Genomic DNA, 12572 nt, shown 5'->3' with positions numbered 1-12572 from the left:
TGTGGGGAAAAAAGTTGAAAACGCTGACAGCGATTGTCCCGCTTAAGATGAGAGATTTTTATGTCAAGATGGAAATGTTAGTAGTACTTCAACCTGATGTAGTGGGTAGCGCTCTTGTTCCTTGCTGGGTTTGCATTCGAAATCTTCTGGGATGGTCCCATGTAATGTTCCATAGTGTATGATGATGATGAAAAGATACTCAAAGATGCACATAACGTCAGGAAAGCATTTGCAATAAAATTTTAGGAATTAAAAATTTCTTCACGAGAAAATGAAATGCCTTTGTTAGAAACTTCTAAAACAAGATCAGATGGAAGTCCTGAAAGAGATGTTGCAATGTGTAGTGCTATATGTGAAATGAGACAGCTAGACTGCTCATAACTTCATCTTTTGAGTTATTACCATGTAGGTTAGTTTTAGGTTGATTTTACTATTTTTGCATGAAATAGCCCACAGACATTGCCTGTAAGCAAGCTCTCTATTAGGACATTAAAACCAAGAAATTTATTGATTCTGTAGAACCTGAGTAGATAATGGCATCGCTTTGTCTTTAGTGTGTATTAGGCACTGAGTGCTGTGTTAATTCTAAGTGGACTATCATTTTATTCCTGGAAATAAAGTGGTACATGAATAAACAAGAGGTTTTAAAATGTTTGTGCTCTTTCTAATTATGTGAAAACTCCTTAATTTGTCTTAATCTTTTCAACAGGATTGATCGTAAGATGTCAAGTGCTCATACAAATTATAGACTGGATGAAGCACAGGCTATAATGAGTGAGCTTCGAACCATAAAGAAAGCTATATGCACAGGTGAAAAAGAAAGGCAGGACCTTATGCAGGTAAAAAAAATATGCTACTGAACAAATAGCTGCTAAAAAGTAATAACCTACCTCTATTTTCTTGTTTGTGATTGCATTGTGGTTACCAAATTTAAATAAGGAAGTGAGGTGGCCTAAACTGATTTTTCTGTTTGATAATTGCCAGTAGCAGGCAGCTTGAAAGAGGTAAGTAGTCACTGTATATGCTGTGAACCTAAGACTTCATGTGTGTTTCATGGTTTTGTCTTAGATAATGTACTATCCTTACATTTAGATCAATGTTGAATATAGCTTTTCATTGCTGCTGACTATATCAAAGACTGCTATGGAGTAATTACGTTGCATTTAAAAAATTTTTTAAAAAATCTTTTACAGTACTTGTATTTCATTTCGTTTAATGTCTCCCTGTATTGCCTATAATGAAGTAGGACTGAGAATTCATGTGCTAAAATGTTTACCAGTTTGTCTACCATGTTTTTCCTTTTATAAGCATTTCACAAATCTGGATTTCTATGTCACTGTGCCACGGTTTGGCAGTTCTTTTTTTTTGCCCCAAGCTCTCTTCTTAAATACCCATATCAAGACACATGTTAATTTCAGATGTTCTCACAAAACCCTCAAAGAGTATGATTAAATACAATATATACAAAAACTATCCTGCAAACTTTAAATTATTTTATGAATCGGAGCATGAGGATTGAGGGGAGACGCATGCCTGAGTAGTGATCTAAGTTTTGAATGGATTCTGCATCCTGCGCTGAGCTCTCAGTTGCTGTGTCCGCATTATTAGCGTGATGGGAGCTTGATCAAAGAGCTCTGAGCCTCTGCTACCACGGGGACCTCAGTATACACTTGTCCAAATATGCTGCAGATATAGAGATATAACAAGGACAGTTTTCTTCACGCAGTCTTGTAGCTGCTGTATGGAAAAAAGCATCTCTAGCACCTAAATTTTTGGGACTGTACTAAATTAATCTTGCCATTCGAACATTTTCTTTCAGTTTTCTCTGTAGTAGTGTTTCACTGGTATTTTTTTTAATTGTTAAATGATATGGCTAGCTTATAATCTACATATAATGAGTTTCCATAGTTATACAATTATTCAGTCTCTAAAGCATTACCCAAAGGTCAGCTGATGGACCACAAATCCTTGTTCAAGTAGACAGAACGCTTAAGTCACTATGAAAAGTTTCTGCTTTGGCAACTTTTAACATATTTGATATTTTGTGTTGGCCAGGTTTTAAAGTGATTCTCAGTCTTCCACATGCCTGGCTAGCAAGAAATGATTAAAAATTTGGTTCTCATGGATGCAGTGACGCACATTTTAGGAAACTAACTGGTAATTTAAAGACTTGTGTGTGAGATCTTGGAGCAGCTTAACTACTGGCCTTGTTTTAACTCCTCCACTAGATAGTTTTTCCCCTCTTTCTTTACATTTTCAGTCCTCAGTGGCACTAAATCCAGCTGTAAACATTGCAATGCCTTGAAAAATCATATCTGTTAAAGAAACCACAAGTGCACTTAAAGTTGGCTTAAGTACAGTGTTGAGGGAGCTAGAAGTCTAGGATCAAGCTTAGCATCAAGGATTGGGCAATGCTGGCAGCACCAGAAAGTACGGGTTGCACAAGACAGAAGTGAAAATGAAAAGTGTTGCCATCCTCCTTCATGGGCCTATGTGACATACAGGAAATACAGTCCAGGAGGTATCACTTTTGTAATTAATGATAATCTGTTGTGATAGCACCCAATAATAGACATATAGTCCAGGAGAATCTAGAAAATAGTTGTTCTGCATGGGCCTAGCATGTGAAACAGTTCTGCATGTTTTAATTGTAATAAGGGATTAAATGCCATAGTTTATAAGATCTACAGTTGCAAAAATTGCATATTTCTGCCACCTCACAGTGCTCTGCAAAAATAATCCAACTTTCTGCCTGATTTTTTTAAAATTTTGATCAAAATATTAAATTATTTTTGTTGTCACCAAACATTCCTCACTTTGCCTTTTTATAATTAGTTGAAGATTATTGTTATAGGTTTATTTAGCTGTGTCAAAGAAGTGCAAGTCTAATTTAAGTATCTTCCTAATGAGTTCAGAATTTGATTTTTTTAATTTCCTATCAATTTTAAAATTGATTTGTCCTCAGAAATGCTACATTTTAAAGCTATTGTTGGTAAGACAAACTTTGTTATGAAAAACTTTGTTTTGAAAGCTGTTTATAGAGGAGTTCAAAGTATTGTGTAAACAGCCGGGGATTTGTTTCAGAGAAAGGAAGTAGACAAATTCTTACTATTTCTTAATTTAAATCTGGCTAGTGTGAGCAACAGAACTAAACATAGAAGAAGTGAGTCAGTCTTGTGTAGGTGCTTGGAAAATTGTAGCTGTCATAGAAATATGATAATTGGATTGAGTTGTGTGGGAGAGAAGGCGGATGAGAGGAGAGGGTGGTCAGATTTAAACTGGGCGCTGTGGTTACAAGTGAAGCCAAATATGCAATGTCACTGCTCCAAAAAAAGTGGGTGAACTTTTTATATAAGATTGAGTAATCAAGGTGTGTGATTAGAGTCCAGAAGCGCTCTTCTTCCGGCCCTCCCCATCCCTTTCATAGTTTTATGTCTGTTCCGGTATGTGCATATGCTTTTAAAATGTTGTCCGTTATCCTTAGGAAGTATTGGAGTTCGGTTTTTATGGTTTTTCTTTCTTTCTTTTTTCTTTTCCTTTCTTTTCTTTACCAGTTAAATATGCTAAATAGGTTAGATAGGAACTGCACTGCAACTGCATGTGGTAGGGAGCTCCCAAATCAGATCGCAACAGATCAATGGTGAAATGACAGTGCTTATTTCTCTCTTTTTGGGTAGTTCTGGGCTGGCGTGCCTAGAACTTCACATCCATACAGTAGGTCTGACAGTTTCTGTGGGATTGCCTTAAACAATCCATAAACCTCAGGTGAAAGACAGATTCCTCCATATAGCTGGGGAGGGTATTCCTCCTAGCAGTTCATGTAGATTGTTTCTATCTAAAAGTGTGCTAACTCAGGTTGTAATTTTCCATGTTAGGATTGCTGGAGGCTGTACTTTCACTCATCCAACTAGAAGGACTCAAAGCATATATGTTTACCCTAGAGCACAGTCACCTGTACACATAGATGTAAGTTCAGGTGATGCTACTCGGTGATTGCCACCTGCCAAATGCTATGTAATTTTTAAGTATCCAGGGTTCAGCATCTGTGCCTGGATAGGAAGCCTGGCCAGGCAACCCTTCGTTATCTGCTGGGAGATGCTGGAGGGGGTCAGGAGCACACCAGGAGTACATAAAGTAGCTGAAATACGGGCAAAAGTTTAGATTTAAGTTCTGGCATCAGGATCTTTGACGTTACATATGCTTGTAACATAACATGCATTAGCGAAAGGTGCCAGATGGAATGTAACTTATTTGGGAGAAACCTCAGGCTTTCTGAATCCTCAGTTTTTGTTTGTGTGACTCGCTTTGCTTTACTGGGAAGAGGACATGTTAGATGTTTGATGTTTGTGTAGCTATAATTTGAAATTATTATTTCCATGTTATAAACCCATTAGGGATCCATTTTGATCCTCCATACAGCAGGAGACTGACAGGTCTGGATGCTTTCCAATGAGTTTTGAAGAAGAGAGTTAAACAGTTAAACAGTAGTCTGCAGTTTTCAATTTTCATGAAGTGGAAGACACTCTCCTCTCATAGAAGGAGCTCAGCCATGACGCCCACCAGGCAGAAAGCCCTAAGCTCTGTGCTCGCCAGGAAGCATGTGGCAACGCAGACAGAGCTGCCGCAGAAGCATGCAGCCACCCAGCTCTCAGGCTGCCGGGAGTGCCTGAGCTTGGCACTGGCAGGGGAAGGCACTAGTGAGATTGGCTGCCTGAGGTGTGACCACGTGGACGACCTGCTCAGCCTGGTGGCAGAACTCAGTGAGGAAGTGGAGAGGTTAAGGAGCATAAGAGAGGCTGAGAGAGAGAGAGACTGGTGGAGCCAAGCTCTGCCCTCCCTGAAGCAGAAACAGGGACAGCTAACAGACCAAAGCCAAAGTGAAGGGGACCCTGTATCCTCCCCTCACCCGGCAGAAGGCAGCAGCCTCAAAGAGGGGAACAAATGGAAACAAGTTCGTGCGCGGCACGGCAGGCGGCGAATCTTCTCCTCACCCACCTCGCCATCCCACGTACCCCTGTGCAACAAGTACCAGGCTCTGGCTGTGGAAGGCCACTCAAGCGAGGATATGGATGACAGTCAAGGTACTCCAGAGGTAACACCTAGGCACAAAAGACCCATGCCTCGGGTCGTGACCACCCCAACAAAGAAGAAAAGGAGAGTTATAGTCGTAGGGGACTCCCTTCTGAAGGGTACAGAGGGCCTGATATGCAGGGCAGACCCTCCCCTCAGAGAAGTCTGCTGCCTCCCTGGGGCCTGTGTCAAGGACATCGCTAGGAAACTCCCCAGCCTGGTACAGCCCTCTGACTGCTACCCACTGCTGCTCCTCCATGTGGGTGGGGATGAAGCAGAGACATGTACCACGGAAGTGATCAAAAGAGACATCAGGCTCTTAGGACAGTCACTGAAGGATTCGGGAGTGCAGGTAATATTCTCCTCCCTCCTTCCAGTTGAGGGCAGCAATCTTGGGAGGAACAGGCGGACACAGTCCATAAATGCATGCCTCAGTGGCTGCTGTAAACGCCACAACTTTGGGTTCTTTGACAATGGGGAGGTCTACACGGCACCGGGCCTGATAAACCCTGATGGGATTCATCTCTCTCAAATGGGGAAGAGGATCTTTGCCCCGGAACTAGCAGGGCTCATCGACAGAGCTTTAAACTAGGCTCGAAGGGGGAGGGGGATAACATTGGGCTTGCCAGCGACATGTTGTGCGATGATGTACCCAGGTTGGAGGGATGGGGAGCTGGCGAGGGCCCTCGGCCAACTGCTCAGAGACGTGCTGGACGCACTACAGCATGCTCAAAGCCTAGAGGAGATGAGCCAGGGGCCTCGGATGCAACAGGAACCAATGGGGTAACACTGGGAAGATACATCAGAAGAATCCCAGCCACCGCAGCCAATAAGTCAGCCTCACTGGGGGCACAACTGAAATGCCTCTATGCGAATGCACAGAGCATGGGGAACAAACAAGAGGAGCTGGAGACGTGTGTGTGCCTGCAAGGCTATGACCTTATTGGCATTACAGAGACGTCATGGGATAGCTCCTATGACTGGAGTGTTGGGATGGAAGGGTACAGGCTCTTTAGGAAGGACAGGCAGGGCAGGCGAGGAGGGGGTGTCGCCCTCTACATCAATGACCAGCTGGAGTGCATGGAGCTCCACCTGGGGATGGATGAGGAGCCCACTGAGAGCCTATGGGTCAGAATTAAAGGTAGGGCTGGGGCAGGGGACATCATAGTGGGGGTCTGCTACAGGCCACCTGGCCAGGGGGACCGAGCAGATGAAGCCCTCTTTAGGCAGATAGGAGCAGCCTCACGCTCACAAGCCCTGGTCCTTATGGGGGACTTCAACCACCCTGACATCTGTTGGAGGGACAACGCAGCTGAGCGCAAGCAATCCAGGAAGTTCCTGGAATGTGTTGATGATCACTTTCTCCTCCAAGTGACAGAGGAGCCCACGAGGAGAGGTGCCATGCTGGACCTTATTCTCACCAATAAGGAGGGCCTGGTAGGGGATGTCAAGCTAAAGGGTAGCCTTGGCTGCAGTGACCACGAAATGGTGGAATTCAAGATCCTCGGGGCAACAAGGAGAGCACTCAGCAAGCTCGCTACCCTGGACTTCAGGAGAGCAGACTTTGGCCTCTTCAGGGATCTGCTTGGTAGAATACCATGGGACAAAGCCCTGGAAGGAAGAGGGGCCCAAGACAGCTGGCTAATACTCAAGGGTCACCTCCTCCAAGCTCAGGAGAGATGCATCCCAACAAAGAGGAAGTCAAGCAAAAACACCAAGAGGCCCCCGTGGATGAACAAGGAGCTCCTGGGCAAAGTCAAGCAAAAAGAGGAAGCCTTCGGAGGGTGGAAGCAAGGGCAGGTAGCCTGGGAGAAATACAGAGAAACTGTCCAAGCAGCCAGGGAGCAGGTTAGGAAAGGCAAAGCCCTGATAGAAATTAGTCTGGCCAGGGATGTCAAGGACAACAAGAAAAGCTTCTATAGGTATGTTAGTGAGAAAAGGAGGACGAGGGAAAATGTGGGTCCCCTCCAGAATGAAACGGGTGACCTGGTTACCCAGGATATGGAGAAGGCTGAGGTACTCAATGACTTCTTTGCCTCAGTCTTCACTGGCAAATGCTTGAGCCACACTGCCCAGGTCACAGAAGGCAGGGACTGGGAGAATGCAGAACCACCCACTGTAGGAGAAGGTCAGGTTCGAGAATATCTAAGGAACCCGAAGGTGCACAAGTCCATGGGACCTGATGAGATGCATCCACGGGTCTTGAGGGAACTGGCGGATGAAGTGGCCGGGCCACTCTCCATCATATTTGACAAGTCCTGTCAGTCCGGTGAAGTTCCCACTGACAGGAAGAGGGGGAACATAACCCCCATTTTTAAGAAGGGGGAAAAAAGGAAGACCCAGGGAACTACAGACCGGTCAGTCTCACCTCCGTGCCTGGCAAGATTATGGAGCAGACCCTCCTGGAGACTATGCTCAGGCACATGGAAAATAAGGAGGTGATTGGTGACAGCCAACACGGCTTCACTAAGGGCAAATCGTGCCTGACAAACTTGGTGGCCTTCTATGATGGGGTGACAGCGTCGGTGGATAAGGGAAGGGCAGCTGAGGTCATCTACCTGGACTTGTGCAAGGCATTTGACACTGTCCCGCACGACATCCTTGTCTCTAAATTGGAGAGACACGGGTTCGATGGATGGAGCACTCGCTGGATAAGGAATTGGCTGGATGGTCACACTCAAAGGGTTGTGGTCAACGGCTCAATGTCCAAGTGGAGAATGGTGACAAGTGGTGTTCCTCAGGGGTCGGTACTGGGACCGGCACTGTTTAACATCTTTGTCAGCGACATGGACAGTGGGATCGAGTGCACCCTCAGCAAGTTTGCCGATGACACCAAGCTGTGTGGTATGGTCAACACGCTGGAGGAAAGGGATGCCATCCAGAGGGACCTTGACAGGCTGAAGCAGTGGGCCCATGCAAACCACATGAAGTGCAGCAAGGCCAAGTGCAAGGTCCTGCATGTGGGTCGGCACAGTCCCAAGCACGACTATAGGCTGGGCGAGGAATGGATTGAGAGCAGCCCTGAGGAGAAGGACTTGGGGGTGTGAATTGATGAGAAGCTCAACATGAGCTGGCAGTGTGCGCTTGCAGCCCATAAAGCCAACCGTGTCCTGGGCTGCATCAACAGAGGTGTGACCAGCAGGCCGAGGGAGGTGATCCTGCCCCTCTACTCTGCTCTGGTGAGACCCCACCTGGAGTACTGTGTCCAGCTCTGGGGGCCCCAGTACAGGAGAGACATGGAGCTGTTGGAGTGAGTCCAGAGGAGGGCCACGAAGCTGATCAGAGCACCTCTCCTATGAGGACAGGCTGAGAGAGTTGGGGTTGTTCAGCCTGGAGAAAAGGCGGCTCTGGGGAGATCTAATTGTGGCTTACCAGTTTCTGAAGGGAGCCTACAGGCAAGATGGTGAGGGACTATTCATCAGGGAGTGTAGTGACAGGACGAGGGGTAATGGGTTTAAACTAAAAGAGGGTCGATTTAGATGAAATGTTAGAAAGAAATTCTTTACTGTGAGGGTGGTGAGGCACAGGAACAGGTTGCCCAGAGAGGTTGTGGAGGCCCCCTCCCTGGAAGTGTTCAAGGCCAGGCTGGATGGGGCTTTGGGCAACCTGGTCTAGTGGAGGGTGTCCCTGCCCATGGCAGGGGGGTTGGAACTAGATGGTCTTTGAGCTTTGAGGTCCCTTCCAACCCAAACCATTCTATGATTCTATGATTCTTTTTGCCATGTCGTGGTGCAGTTTGTTTTGCAGCAAGTCTTGAAGGATAAAGGAACACTAGCTAGGGACTTCTCAGCAACATAACTTGAAATTGAATTTTGCTGTCTCAGGACTGAGAAGAAACTATTTTGTTTGTCCTTCATACTAAGATGGCACAGTTCAATTGGGAGGTGGCAGAAGAATTGGCTTTTTTTGGGGACCCAAGACAAATTGAGCTTCTGGAAGCGAGGAGCACAGGCCCCCCGCTCTTGTGGCTAGGGAGCCCGTTCGTTCGTCCTGCACCAAGCTGTGTATTTCCCCTTTTTCATCTCTGGTGGAGGCAGGTGTGAGGGAGGGACTGGTATATAGTGAGAGCAAAGGGACAGGCTATGTGTGACGGAAATGGTGGCCACCAGAAAAAGCTGCTTTTACTGGCTAGTGTCAGGCCTGCTGCAATTCCTGTGGATGCTTTGGAGGCTCCAAAACCAGATGCCTTCGTCTTCAAGGTGGCCTTGCTGCTCCTGTGGGCAGCAGCCGGTTGCTGTTAGGTTCGTCTTCTTGACTCCATGAGTTGAATTTCTCATAAGAAAAGTCAGCATTGTTGTGTTACCCTTTTTAAATTGTGCTTTGAAGACTGAGAAATCGCCTGATATTTGGATACGGACAGTAAGTGGGGCTTGTTGCAAATCACCAGTTGTCAGAGCCACTGAGATTCCTGGGGACCATCCTTTTCCCAACGCAGTGCTTCAGATTTGTCTCTGATTCTGTAGTTTAGACACTGGAATAAGCAGGTTTTAAAGGTTTTATGTGTCTTTTTAGAACCAAATGGTTTGATTGTGTTATGATTTATAAGTTGTTACAGCTCTTCCAACTTCTGATAATTTTTTTTCCATACAATTTGATTGTCCTTTATCTTCTGGTGAGGGGGCAGAATTTAATTTTTTTAATGTCTTTTTTTAATGTTCTTTTGATGTATAATGCTTAGGGTCTCCCTCATAAATGACAGCCTGCATGGTGGTTTTGTTACTGATACTACGTTATCTGTAGTATTTGAAAAGTAATGCTAACAATTTTATTTGCTTTTTTAAAAGAATTTTAAGAGCCTGCCAGCCAAGTTTGTATTGTCAAACGAACTGCTGTTGTTTTGTGTGATTCTGTCTTACTCCCCTTCCCCTTAAAGACTGCCTGAGGTCTCTGCTTTACCCTTACAGTTTGTGTCATTGTCTAGGCATCTCGGAGATGTCCCTTGCTTAACCCAAAGTGTAAAATATTTGTTAACTATGTGAACCTTGAGTAAGAGAGCAAAAGGGTGAAATCAGCTGTCATAAAAATACAATCAGTACAAGGTATTCATCAAGTTGGATGCGATAGCAGTAGTGGCTAAGGAATGTAACCTGTGCAGAAGATGGCAAAAGGGCGGGTGAATCACATTTGTCTTCCCTATCAGTTAACCTGAAAGTTGACAGCTGCTAGATTTAAAGAACTGTAAACAATACAAAAAGCTAAAACATTCATAGATCTAAAATCATTTAAAATCTGTTTACTGTTAGATGCATCTTTTAAAAGAAGAGGTTTATTTCAAAGCAAAGCATCTGCAAGTTAGTAACACTGCGATGAATTTTACTTTCTGTAAATAGCTCTTTATAGACAAGCTACCTGTCATTTTTTAAAATAGATTTTTTTCTTTGTTTTCTATTAATAAAAGAATTATAAAAATCAGTTTTTCTAATTATTTTTTTTTTTCTTAAATTCCTTTCTCCTGTAGAGCCTGGCCAAGTTAACAGATGGATTCAGGAATAGCTGTTGTATTAGAGATTCCCTGCAGGACCTCCAGCACAATTCTAGTTCACTCAGCGACTCCTGTTTACCTCAACAACACTGCGATGCTTGTTCTCAGACTGACATCACTGGAGAGGTATGTGTTCCTCCGCAAGATGTTTGCTGTAGAAAATAAGCTGCTTTTGTACTATAGTGATACATCTTTATTTCCTGTTTTAATTTAAGAGGTGTTGACTGTAGGAGAACAAAAAACCCAAAGCAACATTGGTGGCGAGGGAGTTGCATTTGCTTATTGTTTCCAGAGCGTGTGAGTGATGATTGAGTGGTGGGCTTTGCGGTTCTGCTGCTTGAGTGTGGCACAGGGGCATACCGACATGCTTGCAGGTCACTGACAGGTAAAATCAGCTCCCAGACTCAGCCAGCCTGGCAGAGCTCTTCTTGCGTCATCGCTTTGGTGAGCACAGGTTCATCTCTGAGTAACAGCTCTTGCTAGGTGTCCACGGACCTCTTCTCTTCATGTCACCACCTCTGACTTAGTGAAACTTGTAATGATGCAGTAAGGAAGAAAACTCTTCAGCCAGCCTGAAGTTGCAGTAGGGACCTGATTGTGCAACAGTGTGAGATGTTAGTATTCTGGTGGCAGTGATAGATGTGTGTGTATGTCTATATGTATGTTTTGTTTTGTTTTTTTAAATCTTGTTTTTATCATGCTTGTTGTCATTGTTCATATACACCAAAGATGTGCGGTAGATCTCTGTTCCTTTCCTCTGAGATGAGGGAAGTTTTGTTAAGGTCTCAAAGTATTTTTCTTGAAAACTAACAAAACTTCTAGTCTGTCATGGCTTTATGCTCAAATATGCCTTTAAATATGGTATTAGAGAAGAACATATTAGCATTCCTTGGAAGTAGTTCTGTGTGAATAAAATTGTGTATTCCAAATAATAAAAATTTGGCTTGCACTATTACTATGGCGGCCTAGCTGTTCTTGAGCAATAAAACATTTATTTCTGTGGATGAGGTTGACAGCAAATCAAGACGACAACCTGTTTGTAGTTTGTTAGTACTATAGTTTGGATGTTACTCCACATTTGGTTAGAAATTTTTATTGAACTGTGTAATTTTTAACTGTAGACTTTTATCATCCCATTTCTCCTCTATTGTCTTCTTTTACTGCTGACTAGTCGTCAAGTTGGATGTCTCTAGAAGGCCTCTATAGAAGACAAAATCTGCGTTTTTAGGAAGATGTACTCTTAAAGCATCTAAGAGAACTTAGCTAACACTGAGCTGTCTTTCAGTGTGTTAGGTAGATGGTGCCTTTGGGATGTCATTTTTCTGACTGGTGGTGGATGTGGTTATTCCAAAACAAATTGCCATAAGGAACACAGCAGCATTTTCCCATTCACAATACATATTGAATGCCATCCAAGACAAGCCAAGTACAGTCTGAAATGGTGTTTATCAGATACAGGTTTTTTGTTAGGGAAATAAATTACATAATTATGTTAATTGTTTCCCTGAACTATTGTTAGTGGAATGTGAGTAAAAAAGAGGTTGATTTCTTACATGTGTGATGATGAAGAGAGCAAAAGCAGCAGTTAGATGAGAAATCCAGAGGTGCAGCAATGCACTTACATAGGGACTTGGGTTTTAACTATTAGACCATATGCAGACTTCTGAAGAGGGGAACTGCTGATGCCCTGAGATGGAGAGAAGTTGCTATAAAAACTGGACTGTATACAGTAGGAGTTGCAGCATAAATACGCATTCTACGACTGGTTCAAAGATCAACTGATGTTTTTGTAATAGCATTTAAAACGCACTAATGATCTAAGTGCTGGGTAACACATCACAGTACAGGGAATGTAATCTGAATTACTTCTAATTAATCTATTAATAAAATACCTGTATCAAGTAGTAAAATATTTCAATTAAAAATATTCTTTGTGTTTTAGGCTTAGATAAAGTTGAAAAGCTTTGACTATTTATGAGTGATTCTATTTGCTAACTCTTGATTTCCAGGATCATAATTT

At 43.7% G+C, this 12572-nt stretch overlaps 1 protein-coding gene across 7 annotated transcripts in view; it reads left to right on the top strand.

The window, feature by feature from the left end:
* Positions 1–12572, top strand: part of WWC3 (WWC family member 3) — a 108758-nt gene that overhangs the window by 56289 nt on the left and 39897 nt on the right. For all 7 annotated transcript variants that reach the window (XM_054846407.1, XM_054846458.1, XM_054846449.1 and 4 more), the window contains exons 6-7: positions 710–839; positions 10529–10678. In XM_054846407.1, coding sequence (XP_054702382.1) covers positions 710–839; positions 10529–10678 — 280 coding nt within the window. The remainder of the gene's footprint in view (positions 1–709; positions 840–10528; positions 10679–12572) is intronic.

This window comes from Grus americana, chromosome 1, assembly GCF_028858705.1.
Source record: "Grus americana isolate bGruAme1 chromosome 1, bGruAme1.mat, whole genome shotgun sequence".
NCBI lineage: Eukaryota > Metazoa > Chordata > Aves > Gruiformes > Gruidae > Grus > Grus americana.
Note: the sequence above shows the minus strand (reverse complement) of the source record. Positions and strands in the feature narration are given on the sequence as shown.